The sequence below is a fragment of the Pelophylax lessonae genome (genome assembly GCF_965119305.1).
Source record: "Pelophylax lessonae genome assembly, chromosome: 4".
Lineage (NCBI taxonomy): Eukaryota > Metazoa > Chordata > Amphibia > Anura > Ranidae > Pelophylax > Pelophylax lessonae.
In genome coordinates, this window is record NC_138771.1 from 181,376,876 (window position 1) to 181,396,753 (window position 19,878).

The window sequence follows — 19,878 nt, forward strand, 5'->3', positions numbered from 1 at the left end:
TTTTTGTCTTAACTGTATAGTTATTTAAAATGATGCAGCAAATGATGACAATTAAAGTTAATAAAATTAAGCATAAGAACCCTTGCTTGTAACTCCAACATGCATCAACAACTATTAATGTATTCATGTTTCTGTGCTCTTATCAAAAGGATAAGATTTCCCACTATACTAAAATGTTACATCTCTTCTAGAATGATATTGGAGGGCAGCGCAGCTTAATAAATAAATGGACCACATTTCTAAAAGCACGTTTGGTGTGTTCGATTCCAGGACCAGATGGAGGGGACACATACTTTGATGAATTGCGTAAGTTGTTTGTAATCTCCTTCATCACTCATCTTTTGGAGATGTACATAAAACATGTTAGATTTTATCAGTTTGATCTTCAGCTGTAATTGCTATATTTTGACAAGAACATACAGCTCATTGCTTCAGGAAAGAGTCTCCTAACATCACCTGGCTGAGATAGTAAAGTGCCATGACAATATATATTGAAACAGATAAACATTTGTTTACGTCTGATAACACATCCAAAACACTTTCCATATCCAAAACATTTCCGCCCTTGATAATGATGACATCACAAATACTCTTTGACGTTTGACTCTTTTTACTGGCTAAGGCAGTCTGCGGCTATAACATTACACTGGTTCTTGAAATACTTTTACATTTTAAATATTACATCTGCTTATTTTTCACAGTTATTTAAATATCTTGGTCTGTAATAATTAAGTATACTGGCATACAAAACAGCAAGCAGTAGATCTATCATAATGCTGGAACACTGCATTTTTGCAGACAACAATATTTTTCACAAGTAGCATCATCCCTAATCAAATTAAAGACCAACAGGTAAAAGCTGCTAATACTATTTAGAAAATATATCGCAAGAGCTAAAGTTGCAGAATTTCGCTCAGTTTACCTTAATGTGTTTGCTACCCCAACATTTCATATTCTTCAATATCTGTTGTGCACTTATGTTAAATGGTAAATTGCATCCTGTTCTCTTTTAATTGCTTCCTTTGTGTGAAATTCCTGGTGATCTTGCTTTATTTATTTTTTTAAATTGACACAGGACGCACATCCGGTTCAGTCTGGTCAGTTTTCTGGTGTCTACTTGTTCTCAAATGGCCAGGATGACACCCCCATAGTCTCCGCCCCAGCTTTCTAAGCCTATGGCCCACATCCCTTATGCAGCTTAAAGCAGATTATGTGATCACCTTTAAAAAAAGAAAACATGTATTTATGTATGTGTAAAAAAAAAAAAAAATATATATATTTATATATATATATATATATATATATATATATATATATATATATATGTATATATATATTTATTTATTTAGATAGACACACGCAATTTAAATTTATTTTAAGCTAACTGGGTTATTCTTCACATGAAAAGTCCGTGGGTATGCCGCTACACTGAAGCCTAAGCTGTATTACCTCCCCCCTGTCTGTTTTTTTTTTTTTTTTTACCATTTAGGTTCAATTAAAACTCTAATTTGAGTAAGAAACCTATTTGTGCTGAATGGACACATCACACTGTATGAGGGAGCGCAAGAGACATATACTGGGTCTTTTGGGGAATGTAATAATAATAGTGACATGGCACAACTTGAAATTGAACACATTCAAGTCACACATTTTTGGGGGATGAAGTGGTGCAGAGAGCAATGATGACATGAAAGGTGTGAAGGTGTTAGCTCCCATGCCCTTACAATGCTGCACCCTGTTTGTAGATACTTACTGCAATTTGAGTTGTGGATTAAACCTTTGCTGGTATACACAGTATAGTTTATGGCAGGTGCCATTATTCACTTCTGTCAGATGTAAGTGTAGCACCCTCCTAGTCAGGTGCTAGGTAAGAGAGTGTAGTTTTTGGTTCTCTCTGCTTACCAGAAGAGCAGCAGGTAAAACATATGTGCACTCTGCTTATCAGGGAGCAGGATTTATAGTTAGGTCTTCTCGGTGTGCCCAGTGTGTGATTCATCTGGTCTCAAGGAGTATCCCCAGCTGATCCAATGGGGAGGCACGTTGGAGGCTGGAAGAAACCTGACCAGTGAAACACAGGCTTTTAGTACTGTCCCAGGGGTTGGCACAAAGAATGGTGCATTAAGGGACAGGGTATAAAAAGCCATGGGCACATGAAGTAGAGGTCTTTGGGCAGCCTGGTGTACCAGGGGCATGAGACTGAACCCAGAGGTCCAGGAGAAGCTGACTACAGGAGTTGGGGCACAGCAGAATTTGGAAAAACAGTGTCCGTGAGTACAGAGGAACTTGCCCAGGGGTCTGCCCAGGAAGGAGACTACTCCGGAGTGTAGAGTCAGTGGACGGGTGTCAGTTAGCCCAGGGAGAAAGGGGGTACTAGGGGAGTGCCCTGAAGAGAAATGTAATGGAAGCACTTACCTCATCTTCATTCAAGTGGCAGGATGAAGCAGCAACCTTGCCGCATTCTCAAGTTTAGAGTCCTCAGCATTGTGAATAGTTAACAGTTAGAGTATCCCACTCCTCTCTTCTCCCATCCCAATTACAATAAAACCACAAAAACAACATCCCCTAGACTGATCTTTGACTGAGCCACAAACTTAAAGTACTAAGGTGTCTGCTTGCAGTTGCTATGGGTAACCCAAGGGAATCCCTAAAGTGTAATATCCAGCAGCCCTCTAGGGGGCAGTGTTACATAAGCAATATTAAAACTATCCACTTGCAACTTGATTCCAGCAGTTTACAATATATTTAATGGGAAAAAATTAAATTGTGTAATATTTAGCGTTTGGTCAGCTTTACTCTCATACATTGTTTTCATTCATTCATATACTTTGTACACAGTATAAACAGTTTTTCAGTACATCATCCAATTACTGTGGACTACTGATAAAGAATAATGATGGGCCAAACACCCCTCAGTTTGGTTCACACCAGAACTCCTGAACATGTAAAACGTTTGGACTCTATTAAAGTCTATGGAACCCAAACCTGAAAATCAAAAGTCCCTATTTTGAAGGCTTAAATGCAAGTTATTGGACATAAAAGGGTATGGGGGCCCAGGTACTGCCCTGGGGGACATGTATCAATGCAAACATTTTTTTTTTTTTAAACTATGATTTTTACAGGAGCAGTGATTTTAACGATGCTTAAAGTGAAACAATAAAAATGGAAAATTCCTTTAAATATAGTGCCTGGGGGGATCCCCTTCGTCTGCTTGTAAATTGGCGCATCTGTAGCAAAACCAACATATATATATAGGCTTCATGCTTGGATAGGGGCCTGGTTTGGATTAGGGGCGGACCCCCTTACCATTTTTCTTTTGCCAGCTAATTCAGCAATGTTTTTTTTTGTCATTCAGCTGTCAGCCCGGCCCCATTTTTAGCAACCTATCGACTGTGCACCTGGCGGACGAACATCCTGCCGAATGCACAGAAAGTTTGGATGTTTGTGGAACACAGGAAGGGGCAATATACCGCTCACCCATCCTGAATGAAGAAAGCACATAGCTGTGAGCCTGTATTTCTGTGTAGGAACAGTTCATTTTGTATGTACACACCTACAGTAATACAGTTGGCAGAAGAATTTATATTTCAGGATTTTATTATTACATTGTTTAATAAACAAGTAACATTATCAACGTACATTATGAGCAAACTAAATATGTGTATGCTAAAATCTACCAGTTAATAGTATAATCTCAATGTCTTAATGGTAGCCCCAAACACGACACTACCTGTATGGAGTTTGCATGTCCTTCTTGTGCCTGTGCGGGCTTCCACCCAAAAGCATGCTCATAAGTAAAATCACTCTAAAATACCTGTCTCATAAATATATACTGTTGATGCTTAAAAAACTAATACTAATTCAAGCTTTATCTTTGCAGAGGATATATTTTTGCTGCCAACTAAAGATGAAAGGAACCCGGTTGTGTATGGAATTTTTACTACAACAAGGTATTAATTTGAATAATTGAATAATTGCATTTCAGTTTTAGTTGTAGATAAAGAAAAGCTGATTAGTAGAAACTATATCCCCACTGCTAACAATCTGATTGATAATTGTATCAGCATTGTGCCATATGGCCTGTGAAATATGTTACTTGCTGTTGGATTACAATATGATTTTATATTTGAAATTGTACAAAGCTTTACTAATTTATTGTTGTTAGTCTGGTCTTTGGTTATTTTAACCACATGGCTAACTGGTTTTATATATGCAGGGAACTGGTTGTAAACAAAATATAAGTCCTTCAAATGTAATTGCTCAAAAGCAAAGAGGCCTTGGGGGGATGGATATACCTTTCTGACCCCACAATGACAGGCAGGACATGTCCCTTGATCAAAATATTTCCATATTTTCATATTCAATTTGGCAGGCCATAGATTATTCATTTTTTTTCCTCCACCACGGGTGGAAGGAAAGAGAATTGCTTGATTCCCTCAACTCCTGGCTCCTTGTGTCTGTCCATTACCCCCATGAGAAGCACTTGTGCATGATCGCTCCCAAACCCAGTTTCTGCTTTCATCTACACAGTCAGTGGGACTTAGCACTGCCCTGACTCCCTCATTACTGGAGTTGATTGACAGGAGCGTAAGCCAACGGCTCCTGTTGCTATCAATCTGCCCAATGAGGATGGAGACATCGGTGAGCGCCGATGCTCTGGTTTTAGTTGCTGGATGAGATCAGGCTCAGGTAAGAATAAGGGGGGTTGGAGCAGAGAAGCTTTTTTACCTTTATGCATATAATTCTTGAGGCTTTAGAACCACTTTAAGAAATAAGACTTATGAAAAGGAACTAAGCTTTGGGGTTGGTTTACTAAAGGCAAATAGATTGTGCACTTTGCAAGTGCAGTGGCGTTCATTTTTTCCAGAGCTTAGTAAATGTGGTGAAGCTTTACTTTGTAAGAAATACCCAATCAGATGCAAGAAAAAAAAATTGCCTTGCACATAATTGGATGATGCAAATCAGCTGAGCTTCACCACATTCACTAAGCTCTGTGGAAAACAAGTGCAGCTGCACTTGCAAAGTTTACAGCCTATTTGCTTTTAGTAAATACACCCCTTAGATTGATCATAAAAGATTAATTAAATCTGGGCAAAGCGATATATTTCCAGTTTTGCGTAGTAGTAACTGCGCCTAATGGTAAATTAGGCAAGTAATGTTAAAAAGAGAAGCATCAACTGAATCTCTATCATGCACTATCTATTCCGTTTTCCTGAACCTGATGGAATGGAACAGCAATCATAATGCTTATGGCTGATCTCAGACTTCAGGCTAGGAGAATTTGGAAGAACAGTCAGATGAGAAATAGGTTTCCTCTTGCTCTGAATAGATATACTCTATTTGATTTCCTACTGAAGAAATCACTTGCCCTTTTTATACAATTTAATTTATCTAATTCTTCAAGAATGCACCTACCAAGACAGTCCATCACAGCCTAAACACGAATGAGAAAAACTTTGACAGCTTTTTTTAGATGTTACAGTAGTTATGTGTTTGTGATTTTGTTCACAGTTCAATTACAATACTCAGAACTACAGCAAAAATAAATTACTTCCAGACTACCAAAATAGTCTAAAGAAAGATGTAGTTGAGTCTAATAGCCACCTATTTATTTTTCACCTGACCTTTAAATAACAGTAACCGGCATGTTCTCAGCGTATAACCTATTAAGATCATGGCATGTATAGGCCAAAAACTTTAGTACTTTTCTAAGTCAATATAGTCATAGTAAGTCATATATATATATACAATATATATGTATAATCAAGTAAGTCACTTGATTAATTAAGGTTGATAAAAAAATGTGGCTGAAGACTTTTCTTCCATATGTCTTCTTCAGTTTAAAGCAAGCATAATCCAAGTGACCTTGTTATTCCATTATGTTATTTTGGTTAGATATATGACTGGGCTAACTATACTGTACAATACTGAACAAACCTTTGTTTCCTATTTTTTCTAAAACTGCGGAAGATTTATTTTATAAGATATTATGATCATTTTTCCTTTGTTTGGAAAGTTTTTATTAACCACAGAACCATACAACACCAGTGGTTAGAGCTATTATTTTACTGTTGCGTAATACTTTTATTGCTCTCAACATCTGGAACATCTTTTACATTTCCCTTTTAGCTCTATATTTAAAGCATCTGCTGTATGTGTATATAGCATGGCAGATATCAGAGGAGTTTTCAATGGTCCCTATGCCCATAAAGAAAGTCCTGATCACAAATGGGTACAGTATGATGGAAGGATTCCTTATCCTCGTCCCGGTACGGTATGTATCTTTTTTTTCTTTTTTTTGAAAGGTAACTTCATTCAGCTGTTTTGCATTCCATTGAAGCTATGTTAATATCACTCCTCTACAGTGGGGAAAATAGTTATTTGATCCCCTGCTGATTTTGTAGGTTTGCCCACTTACAAAGAAATGAAAGGTCTATAATTTTTATCATAGGTGTATTTTAAATGATAGAGACAGAATATCAACCGAAAATACAGAAAAAACACATGATACAAATGTTATAAATTGAGTTGCAGTTCAGAAAGTATTTGATCCAAAAGCAAAACATCACTTAGTGCTTGGTGGAAAAACCCTTGTTGCCAAGCACAGAGGTAGAACATTTCTTGTAGTTGATTTTCAGTTTTGTACACATCTCAGGAGGGATTTTGTCTCACTCTTCTTTACAGATCTTCTCTAAATCCTTAAGGTTTCTTGGTTGTCATGTGGCAACTCAAAGTTTTAGCTCCCTCCATACATTTTCTATAGGATTAAGGTCTGGAGACTGGGTATGCCACCCCATGACCTTTATGTGCTTCTTTCTAAGCCACTCCTTTGTTGCCTTGGTGATATGTTTTGGGTCATTGTCATGCTGGAAGACCCATCCATGACCCATCTTCAGTGTTCTGGCTGAGGGAAGAAGGTTCTCATTCAAGATTTTACAGTACATGGCCCACGTCCATTGGCCCCTCAATGCGGCAAAATCAGCCTGTACCTTTGGCAGAGAAACAGCCCCAAAGCATAATGTTTTATTTTCCTTGCTTGACAATAGGGATGGTGATCTTAGGGTCATAGTCAGCATTTTTATTCCTCCAAACATGGGGAGTCCAGTTAATGCCAAAGAACTCAACTTTAGTCTCATCTGACAATAGCACTTTCTCCCAATCCTTCTCTGAATCATTTAGATGTTCATTGGCAAACTTTAGATGGGCCTGTGCATGTGCCTTTTTGAGGAGGGGGGCCTTGTGGGCACTGCAGGATTTTAAGCCATGGCAGCGTATTGTGTTAACAATAGTTTGTTTGGTGACTGTGGTTCCCACTGCCTTTAGATCATTCATTAGCTCCTCCATGTGTATTTCTGGGCTGATCCCCCACTTTTCTCATAATCATTCTTACCTCATAAGGCAAAATCTTGTATGGAGCTCTAGACCAAGGGTGATTGATGGTTATTTTCTTCCATTTGCGAATAATCACTCCAACAGTTGTCTCCTTCTCACCAAGCTTCTTGCTGATGGTTTTGAAGCCCATTCCAGCTTTGTGCAGATCTACAATCATGTCCCTGACATTTGACAACTCTTTGGTCTTGCCCATGATAGTGAGGTTTGAATGGAAGAAAAAGATTCTGTGGACAGCTCTCTTTTATACACATAACGAGTTGTCATTAGAATGCACGTTCTTAAATTGACAGGACTAATCTGTGTACCACATGAGCACATACTGTAGCCAGTCTATGGGAGCCAGAATTATTGTTGGTTGGTAGCGGAATAAATACTTATTTTATTCACTGAACTGCAACTCAATTTATAACATTTGTATCATGTGTTTTTTTTTCTGGGATTTTTGGTTGATATTTTCTCTCTGTCATTTAAAATACACCTATGATAAATATTATAGACCCTTCATTTCTTTGTAAGTCAGCAAACTTACAAAATCTGCAGGTAATCAAATATTTATTTTCCCCACTGCACTGTGACCTAGTTTAACTTATCTGAACATTTGGGAAGCGTTGCCCTAAAATGTAAGAAGAGCAAATTGAATAACCTGCTACACCACTGATTTGATGGTCGGAATTCTCCAGGTTTGGATCCACATTTTATCGCATCTTTTTTTTGCAGTCTGCCTGGCCACAAACATTTGGGTCCTCTGCTATGTTTCTGTCATAACATGCAACCAGATAGGTGCTTCATGAAGGGTGCCTAAAAGAAAGGCTCGTCTTTTAAAACAGCTGATGTTAAAGTTGTGATTGAGAATTTGTTAATTAAAAGAGTTATTATAAAAGTAAAAAGTGATGAATCACGATGGATTGGCCTGAAACCGATTTAACCCTCCCACATGCTATCCAAAAAAAAAAAGGAAACCTTTTAGCTAGAATTTGGCTTTAAACCTCCTTAATTAATTTAGTACATTTAGTGTCCAATCTCTGTAGTTCAAAAAATAGTGACTGTTATTTAACAGTTTAGATTGACAAAAAAGAAAAATGCTGATTGGTAACTCTGCATTAATATACCAGAGCGGAGATACATTTGCAATAATCAGACAACCTTAACTGACCTACTAAAATGTCCAATTACTATACCCAAATAAACAGTTTATTTTTCCTTTGTCTATAACTTAAAGCAATGCCCAATCATCTTACACGTTTGTTTTTTTTTGTCTTAATTCTTCCTACACAGAATATATTTTTAATTTCTATATTATCTTACTTTACAGTAAAGGTTAAAAAAAAAAGATGTCTGATACAATTTGAAAAACTGAGTTCAAAACGGACACAAAAATGCAAACACAGCATAAAAGAAGAACTTGTCATCTTTTTTCCGGGATAAAAAATATATATTTCAGCAATTTGACATTGCTGACCATGAAAATAAAATGAGAAAATGTATTACTGAGATTTCTATAAAAAAATAAACTAAAGCAAGTAATATATTCCCTGGTATTGCTTTTCATTCATAGTACCTTATTAATACACAGAACATTTAGGAATTGGCAGCTTATATGTCAGAGCTTAAATTGAGGAAAGTTGCATTTGGCAGTTGAAACACAGAAGTCTGTGTTAAACCATAAAGGGAAATTTTGTCAGTTTTTTAAATTTCCTTTATTTTTGTAAGTCACTTTACCTAGGATGCCATCCAAATATCAAATGTCATTTTTTTTAATATCTGGTTTAGTCATCTATGTTAATTTATCACAGCATGAATCTGAAAGTGAAATTGGCATACAGAATTTTGTTGAGCTACCTTACAATGGAGATCAGTATGAGGTTGTAATTGTTTATTTTTATTTAATATCTAAACATTTTATAGAGATGGAAGTTAGATTTAGTATGTAATTGTTATTTAGCAAAGGACTAGAAAGAGAAATTAAATTGATATTGTTTAAAACTAGAAATGTGCATTATTGAACTCCAGGGTCCCCCTTGAGAAACCTCAATTTTTTTTTAAAACTAGAATTGAATACTAGACTTGAGCCTGAAAGGCTCTTTCATCAAACACTATAAATGAATAGTACAAAAAAGCTTGTCCTTACCATCTGGGTCAATAAAGCATTTTAAGGAACACTGGATGCTGATGTGTAGCTGTTTGAGAAAAGAGCTTTTAACGGTCCTTTTACACGGGCTTTGCGCCCGGCGGGCTCCGTTTTGCTCAGCGGGGATCGATCCTCTGATCCCAGCTGAGCAGGCAGATGACAGGTCCTTCTCTGCTCTGTGTGCAGAGACAGACCTGTCAGATCCCCACTCTCCTCTATGGGGGATCGGACGAAAACGGACCGCCTGTCCGTTTTAATCTGATCCTACAGATGGATGGAAAATAGGGTTTCCATCAGTCTGGATTTCACGGACAGGATAGGATAGCGGTGGTTGTCAGCGGAGATGTCACCGCTGACATCTGCCGCTCCATAGGGATGCATGAAGCATCTGATCAGGTCAGCCTGAAAAAACTGACAGGAACCTGATCGGAAAACCCCTGTGAAAGGGGCCTAAGGGAAACACGTCAGAGGTATACCCCTGCCTCTATTTAATAATTAGGAAAAATTGCTGCAGCTTGGAGTTTCTTTTTTCTGCCTGATTTGCTGAAATGCAAGGAGTCTCGTTGACTTGAACCTGAGTTAACCTTACATGTTGTAAACTGAAAGCAGCTATGTAAAGCAGACACCTAAAAGTTCCTGCATATAGTCATGTACCTGTTGGAACTTACCAGCAGTCCAAAATGCCAAAAAGCTCTGATATCCAACTCTTCAACATTCATCCTTTTTACCCCTTCATTGTCTAAAAAAATATCTAAATAATAAATGTTGTAGAGCATAGAGTCAAATGTGTAATTCTCAGTTAGGTCCAATTTCTGAATTTAAAGAATACCTTTAGGAGTTAATATCCAAGTTGCTAAGCTGGACTTATGTAAAAAGTATTCATGCACAAAGTCCAATCTTGTGATTAATATCGAACAAGTGTATGTATGTTTTTGCCTAACCGCTGTTCATTTATGGCAAGTGAATTTGCAAGTTAGCTGAGGACTCGAAGCATGCAACAAGGTGACCTCTAGTGGCTATCAATGAGAGATTTTGGTTTCCTTTTGTATTTCATAAAAAATATCACTAACCAACATTGAGGTGTAGGAGGCAAGAGTGAGAAGTTTGTTTATTTCTCCTCTATTTTGGGGCTTTACAAGACATGTGAGGAAACCTTTTAGAACATTCAAATGTCCCTTGCAAAGTGAATAGCCTAATTGCCCTAAATCAACTCCATGGTTTATTAAACAGCTTGATTGTGATCCCCAGCATCTTCCATGTTTCATCTTCCATCATTCAAACATCAACCTGATAGATTGGCTAAGTAAATGTCTATGGATCACTAAATCAAAGTAATATGCCATAGATTAGCTAACCCCTGTTTTAGAGCTGTTGTTATGCAGACAGGGTAGTGTTAAACACAACCATAGGATTTACTATATTAATATATAGGAGGCTTAAAGTGGTTGTAAAACCTTAAGGTTTTTCACCCATAATGCATTCTGTGCGTTAAGGTGAAATTGTGCTGCAGCTCCTCCCAGACCCCCTTTCCCTTTTTCTTACCTGAGCCAGATCCGATCCAGCGATGTGCAAAAGCACAGCGGCTCCAGCCACTGTCACTCTCCTCATTGGACAGATTGATAGCAGCAGGAGCCATTGGCTGTGTCACTGGAGCGGGGCAGAGTCCTGCTGTCTGTGTTAATGGACACAGCAGTGGGACTCAGTAGCGAGCCCGCACGGGTGCCCCCCATGGAAATTGGTTTTCCGTGGAGGCACCCAATGTAGAGGAGGGTTCTGGATTGCCAGTGAGGGACCCAATAAGTAAAGGATCAGAGTAGGTAAGTATAGGCATGTTGGTGGGTGTTTTTTAAATCAAACCTTTACAATCACTTTATTATGCTTGGCCCTTTTAATTGTGTACTTGCTCTATGCTGGAAAAACATTCACAAACTTTTTCACAAGTGTCTTCACACAGACTTGTATTGTGGAGGAACAGAGGGGGTGTATCTGACCAGGCCTGTCACTAATTTCCAATTATTGAGTGCATTGGGTCTAATTGCAGTGCTTGTTGAACAGCAAAGTTATATTTAAACACACTGCACAACTGGATAGAATCAATTCAGTTCTTAGACTTTACAAAAAGTAACAGCTAAATTAGATGGAAGGGTGCCAAACTGTACGTTTTCTTTTTTCAGTCTGGTAAATTCAGCAAATAAATATTAATTGTATATTAATATTTGTATAAATATGCCATGTTTAACTTTGCTCCTTGTTGAGCATGTGTTAAATCAACAAAATGTGTAATTTGACCAGATAGCTAAACATTAGTACAGAATAATGATGAAAACTTTCAAGGCCAGCCTGTATCACTTTTCCCATTTTCTTCTAATTGGATAATGAAATTGGTGCTAAACAATGAATATTGCCTGTTTCTATTTGTTGATGTATTTAGATACCTATCATTTTAGTACTAAAACTGGGGGTGATTTACTAAAACTAGAGAGTGCAAAATCTGGTACAGCTCTGCATAGCAATCAGTCACTGTCTAGGTTTAATTGCCAAAGCTTATTTAAACAAGCTGAAGTTAGAAGATGATTGGCTACCATGCACAGCTGCACCAGATTCTAAGTGTTCCAGTTTTAGTAAATCAACCCCACTATGTTCAGTCAGGCCCTCGGTGGCATGTTGAGAGGTTGAGCCAGCTGCCGATCAGGCAGCTGTATTTATCTTGACATTGTTATCAGAAAGGATACATTCAGAGAAAGGTGCGGCTCGGTGATGTCAGCTGACAGTCAAGAGCTTTGGCCATACTTCTTTTTTAGATTGAGAAAAAAATGATTGATGGCAGTCATTGTAAACCTATTCAAAAAGAGGTCATTGAAACCTAGATATTAAGGACAAATTTAGTAGTGATCCATACTCAGAACTAGTGATCGACCGATATTTTTTTTACCGCCGATACCGATACCAATTTTTTGTCTACAGGATACCGGTTGTCTACAGGTACTGTGGTGGAGGGATCTGGGGGTCTAAAAGACCCCAAACCCTTCCTCTGCACTTAAAAGCATTCAAAACGCCAAGTTTGACTGTTTTGAAGGCTGTAAGTTTTTGAATTTGGCGTCGCCAGTACCCGAAAGTAATGTCATGTCATGACATCACTTCCGGGTACTCGGCAGTGCTGAATGCAAAGAAATGTAGACCCGGTCAGATGGCGGCGGTGAAGGTAGGATGCCCGAGTCTCCAGTGGGACGGGAGACCCGAGCAAGCCGCGGAAGATGGTAAGAGGGGGGGACATCCCTTCCCGCTCCTTGAAATGACAGCCGTGTGGCTTCTCAGCCGCATCGGTTGTCATTATAAGACAGCTTACCATCGGCTATGGTCACCGGTACCGGGGTGATGCCTCTAGCTGCAGGCATCACCCCCGTACATGCACTTTCCCGAAATATCGGCAATATCGGTAAATCAAAAGGCCGATTCATATATAATGGGGAAAGTGCATATCGGCCCTCGATATATCGGCTTTGCCGATAATCGGTCGATCTCTACTCAGAACTTGGAGTGCCGCTCAAAGCACTACAAACCCTGCCCCTGCATTCCAAAGCACATATTGAGTGTGGGCGTTCAAGCAAGCTAGCTCATCCAGGCTAGCAGTAACAAATCAGAAGACAGAAGGTGGAAATGCTTAATTTATGATTAGGCCCATGGATGGGGCGAAACATGTCAGAGGAGTATAGTCAGGAGAAGCTTAGGCTGAAGCAGTATCTTCACCTTTCTGTATAGTGGCTGGTCGCCAGTGTGCAATGGTTCCCTTTGTCTTTAAATTCAGTAGTTTCAGTATGTGTTAGTTAAATAGAATACAACTCTGTGACTAATTTACAAACAGAAAGAGATAAAAAAAAACATGTTAAAGTAAAAGAGTTGTCTTCTCTAAATTTTTAGAAACGAAAAACATTTAGTTATAACCAGTGAGTCCCTACTTTGAGCTCTGCACTTAACGCATTTGTAAATTCATGGATCTTACAACCAAAACCCTATTGTAGTTGTTCTTTTAAATACAGGAGTTCTTTAAATCTGGTGTCTCTATCTATCTATCTATCTATCTATCTATCTATCTATCTATCTATCTATCTATCTATCTATCTATCTATCTATCTATCTATCTATCTATCTATCTATCTATCTATCTATCTATCTATCTATCTATCTATCTATCTATCTATCTATCTATCTATCTATCTATCTATCTATCTATCTATCTATCTATCTATCTATCTATCTATCTATCTATCATCTTTCTTTTAATCTGGCTGTCTACATTTTAAGTTTGCCTGTGTAATACCTTATAAATGACTTGTCCATGACTCCAGGGTCAGTACAGAATGTAATGGTATTTAGTGTATACTTTACATTTGAACTTGTGCTTAGCTGTTTCCTTCTTACAAGATTTTGCATGTGATAAAGCACAGTCAGTTCTTCACCTCTTGCGCTATTGACATTCATGTTCTCAGGACAAGACATTCCTAAGTATACTTATTAGTGGCATAAACAGCCTGGGTCATTACAATATATTAACAAAAGGATCACACAACACTGTCAATCGTTATTTTGCCCCAGTGACTAACATTCTAGCTTCCAAACTGCATATTTTACTTTGAGAAAACCCCATTTTTTTATATTTGAGGCACAAATTAAAACGTTCTATATTTTAATGCACTGCATAGTTTGCAGTTTCAGTGTACAGATGTGTAGGCGTGTCTGTAAATATATACTGTATATGCAGTATATGGTGCAAACAGCCAGCAGATTCCATTTTTATAATGCATGTAGTTGTATAACAATGTGCATCAGGTATAACAGGATGCACTGCATGAATGTTTCAGACATGCCTGTCCTCAAAGGGAAAAACAACCTATTTGCATGTGCCATGATGTCCAAAAATGAACATAGCAAAAAAATACACAGTTCCATACAAATTATGTCCTTCAATAATGTAATAACAGCTTGAGGTCCATGGGTGTCTGAAAAGTCTGTTTAGCTTACCTGTTCACTGAGCAGCTAAAGTTCAGGGAGAACAGCATTGCTCTGAACTCAAACCACATTTCTACCCTTCTTTCCCCTGGGAACATGTCACCCACTCCCTTACTAACACTTGTATTTCCAGTTTGTAATCATGGTCAGTTGCTGTAGCACCTATGGAATTTTTCCCAACTTCTGTAACTTCTGCTGGGCAGCTTGATCTGGATATACAGTAAGGCCACTTTCACACTTGTGCGACTTTTCCTGTGACTTGGGACTTCAAAGTCGCATGACAAGTTGTACCCCATGATTTCCAATGAGTACAGTTCATATCAGTGCGACTTAAAAGTAGTCCCTGCACCACTTTGATCTGACTTGAGGTCCATAGACCTCAAGATTACGCAGGTATTGCTTCAAGTCCAGTCAAAGTCGCGGCCAAAAAAATCGTGGCAAAGTCGTGTGACTTTCAACTCGCACAAGCGTGAAAGGGACCTAAATGTGGAAAAATAATATATATATATATATATATATATATATATATATATATATATAATAAAAGGTAGTTTTAAAAGAACTCATATATTGAATATCATAATTACATGTATTAGGTAACTACAGAATACTATATTTTTGCAATATTTTTTATTTTTTTGTATTTGTATGCAAGTTGATTTCCTTCCTCTTGCAATTTTACTGTACAAGGTGCTGAATAAATATGTAATATTTTATTAGTGGTTTCTTATAAACAAAACAAGTATAATTCTTATAAACAAAAAAAGTATATTAAAATGCTAAAAAAGAAGGAACAAAAGTAAATTATAACATAGGAAAACACTGAAGATAAAAGTAGAACCTAGTTTATTTATACTTTTCTGGTTTCCCTGAAAGTAGAAAATACTCTTTATACCCTCCAGAATCATTTTGTTTTCTTTATTGCGTGTTTCTTATAATAGGAAGATGGTAACCTCTGATTATACTGGTCATTGTCTTGTGGGACACAGAAAATGCATCAAAGTAAACAGAATTATTTATACAGCACTTATCTGCACAGACATCAGAATATAAAAATTCCACAGAAGATCATAAATTGAAGCTGTTAGACTAACTATTTCCAGCATCTAAAAAAAAAAAAAAAAGAATCCTAATTATATTATTGTTCTGCTACAAAACCAACTCTTAAATTGTTTCCTTAAATGTTTCCTTTACTACAACTTTCGATATGCCTACAGGATATAGTATACTTCATAAACTAGTATAACTAATGCTGGCCATACACTATACGAAAAATCGTTCAAACTCGTTTTCGAAAAACGAACACTCAGCCGTGAGAGCAGATGATACTGCCATCATGTAATGACCAATAAATTGTTTAATGGACATAAATTAATCAGTTTCTTGTTTGTTTTTTTCACATATACCTAGTGCAAACAGTTTGGAAGAGAAACACATTACCCTTTAAATTTATCGTTCATTCGGCAGGAAATTTCCAAACAGGTCCTTTGTTTTTTTCACTCAAAAAAGTCACAACCGATTACCCCGATTTGTGCCCATTAACTGGCTGTAAAATTAAAACGAATTGTCCAAATGACCGAATTTCGCCCGATTTTTTCGTATAGTGTATGGCCACCATAAGCCTGATGCTTTACCATTCAGAACTATATTTCTATCTTGTTGAAGCATTATGAAGGTCATTCATAACAAGGAAAGGAATGTGGATGTGTTACCCATGGAAACCAACTAGATTAATTATTCTTCCAGTGCAAACTAGCAAACGTGTAGCTCTTTACTTTTTCATAATTTTTTATTTTTTTTATAAATGGCTGTTTGTGTGTAATGAATTTTAATAAATGCCATAAACATATTTAACATCAAGACTATGATGGTAACATAATTTACATATAGAATAGTATATAGCTTATATTTAAGTAGTAGTGATCCAGGATTAAATATAGGAGGATATAGAAGTGGGCATTATTTCTATTGTTTTGTTTGCCTGTCTATCTCTTCTGATCTTATAGGTGATTTTTAGATGTCAGCAAAGAATTCTGAGATTGTTAACAGATAATACGATTTTAGGTTGCCATCTTACAGAAAGCAATCCTCATCAATCAATCAAAGGCGTTCACTATTCTGTATAATACAGTCCTCTATCAGCTGTGCACTACACCTGTAATAGGAGCCCCTCCTACATGCGATTATTATATTCTGCCGCTCAATCTACTTTTTATCTGTCTTTAGACACTGAGTGATGGATGGATTATGTGAAGCAACATGTGTTTTTCATTTTAGTATGTTTTTTTTTTCCTTTAAAGGAGTTTGTTTCATGGGTATAACTTTGGAATATATCAGCTTATATGCCTTCTTTATATCGCTCCCTCTGAGCTCTGAAATGGACAGATGGTCTTCAGTACCTCTGGAATGAAAGCATTCCATCTCTAATTACTTGATGTTAAACAGGAATTCCCCATATACCCGCATGGTCTTTATAATCATATCACATTTTACATGACCTATACTTTTTTACATGATGATTTTCAAAGATTTAGCAAGTATAAAGATAAACACACTTTTTCAAGGATATTGTGTGTAGTGTAAGGTAATGTTTATTCCTGGGGTGATTTAGAATTCCCAGACCTTTCTTACCACTTTGGAAAGTAACAGTGTGATATTGTCTGTTACATTTATTTAGGTTATTGTCCAGTTGTTAGCATCCACAATGTGTGTGTGTGGGACATTACACTCTCAAAAATATAACCCCAAATGTTCCTGCTTGATTTTTTCATTCATGGAGCTTGCATGATGGACCTAAAAATAAAATCTCCCTGACATATTGGTGTTAATACAAATGTGTAGTGGGGGAGCTATAGGGGCCATGGCACTACAGAAAGGGTGAGTTCAGGCACCCTGCCTACCCACCTACACTAATGACCTTTGTCATGTCACATTAAAAGTTAATATAACATACCAAACTGTATCAGTTAGGCTGGTTCACACCACAAAAACCCACTTCAGATCCTTCCAGATGCGTTTCTGCATGTGTGTTTTTAACATGTTTTTGATGCGTTCCGGTGTGTTTTTGATGCATTTCTGAATGCATTCAAGATGCTTTTGTTCAATTTTTGTTTCCTGCTTTTTTTTTTATATACTGTACTATGGTCCGGTGCATTTTTGATGCATTCATGGTCGTTGGTGTGCATTCCGGTACATTTTTGATGCATTTTACCATATTGATATATATGATCTCATAGAAGGTCAAATACAGCGCTTGCTATGAGCTATAGAAGCCGGTATATCTATTTGGTATATATATTACCAGTGTAAAATATATATGACAAATCTCAAAAATCAAACATCAAGAAGACATCAGGGTAAAAACTCCATCAATTAGTTATTCAAGTCAGTGCAAAATGAATAAGAATAAATAGGTAAAAACACAAATAGATAAAAACACAACCAATTTATATATGTAAAAATAGAAGTCGCTAAAAAAAAAAACATATATATATATATATATATATATATATATATATATATATATATATATATATATATAAATAGCCAGAAAGAATTGTCCAAAATATATAAACTGACTTCTGTGCTCCAGATTAATACAAAGTAAGGTGTCCTTGATGGCAAATATATCCTCAATTCCAAAAGTGCAAGTGCTCTAGCCGTGACAGACAATTCCTTGTAAATAGGTGAAATGAATCACTTACCAAATAGGTTGGGTTCTATATGCCATATAGCACTAGAACCATTCGCGCTTGCAAAGCCCAATGGGCTTAATAGATTTTTCCCTCTGTGTAATCCTCCGGATTCCTGGAACTCCTCTATACTCCGGGTTACTCGATCGGTAAAACCATGTAGGGGAGAAAAAAGGGCTCCAAATAGTGTAATAGGTTTAAAGAATAGTCTTTATTTATCCAATGTTCAGGTAAAATAAGTTAAAAAGCTGTATAACATCACTGGTGGTCTAGCCGTGCTACAATTTGTATAGTAATTAAACAACCACACTAAAATTCCCTGGTGCGCGGGATATACCTTTGTATATAATCTTTCATTTTACCATGTTCCACTATAGTCCAGTGCAGGAAAAATTCAGCATGTTCTATTTTTTTTTTCTGGGAGTGGAACACCCTGGAACTGATTGCACTGGTGTGAACTATGTTATTGGAAACCATATAAGCTACTTTCCATGCATTTTTTTATAATGCTGAAAAAATAAAACACACTTGACTGCATGTGGTGTAAAATGGCCCTTAAGGTGAGTAGCAAGTTTATTTATTGCCAGATGTTCAACTAGGTTAATATACAATTAACCTCTTGAATAATACACTGTATATGCCCCTTTATTACCAGGACATCTTGCAATGCTGTAATAACCTGGCTGACAATTACTAAGTCATGCTGTAGAGTATCACATTTAAAAAAAAAAAAATTCAGACAGATAAAGCTTTTCTTTAAGAGGTAATCATTTTTGTATTATACAAAGGAACAAAGACCAGAAAACCTGTTACACTCCATCATTAAGCATATCAAATAAAAATGTCCAATGTTTTTTTTTACTTGCTGCAGTTTGTAATGATGTATTAACTCTAGGGGTTAGTTAGTTTACTATATGGTAAATTTCCCCCTAACTGTCATTCACTTCAACTACTTAGTCATTGAAAAAAAAAAATATTAAAATGTAAATGAATGGCAAAAAGGAATGATCACAGTGCAAGTGAAAGGTGAACTACATTTAATACTGTTTACTATTGTGATCACTGTGATTGGTCCACAGCCATCACAAGATACAGAGCCACTCTGATCTCGTGTTTTCATTTTGTTTGTGGCCTGCACTGTCTAATGACAGCATGATCACAGGCATTGCAAGCTGCCCAAAAAAAAAGCATCCACCAATCCACCATTTTCTTTACAATAGTGCAGTACTAAGGTGGTTAAGCAGATAATATTGCATTTTTGCTCACTGCCATTGATCAGATACCATATTGTATTTTGCTAATTTGAACAGTAAATTACCTCTTATACCCACAATAAATGAATGGTGCCTTTTATAAACAGCACTCCAGTAAAAAGCTTCCCCCAACCCGCCGTTCTTTACTAGTGATTGGTATTAGGTTGGTTAGCCAAAAGAAATATTGTTTTTTTCATTCATTGCTATTGATCAGATGCCATATTGTATTTATGGTCATGTGGTGATGTGGAGAGATCACATGATCAATTCCAAGCAGTTAATAAATCTCTCACGGGTCAGTGGTTGGTGGTGGGAATGCATAACCCCACCCATGTTCTGTACTGATACTGCTCCAGCATATGCAATATTCAGTAACACAGGTCTAATATAATAATGAATTGTTTTTTGT

General features: G+C 37.0%; 1 protein-coding gene across 1 annotated transcript in view; it reads left to right on the forward strand.

Annotated features, from left to right (window-relative positions):
- SEMA3D (semaphorin 3D) overlaps nt 1-19,878 on the forward strand; it is a 274,174-nt gene that overhangs the window by 203,802 nt on the left and 50,494 nt on the right. The window contains exons 9-11 of the mRNA XM_082254711.1: nt 192-306; nt 3,878-3,947; nt 6,127-6,271. Of these exons, the coding sequence (XP_082110837.1) occupies nt 192-306; nt 3,878-3,947; nt 6,127-6,271 (330 nt within the window). The remainder of the gene's footprint in view (nt 1-191; nt 307-3,877; nt 3,948-6,126; nt 6,272-19,878) is intronic.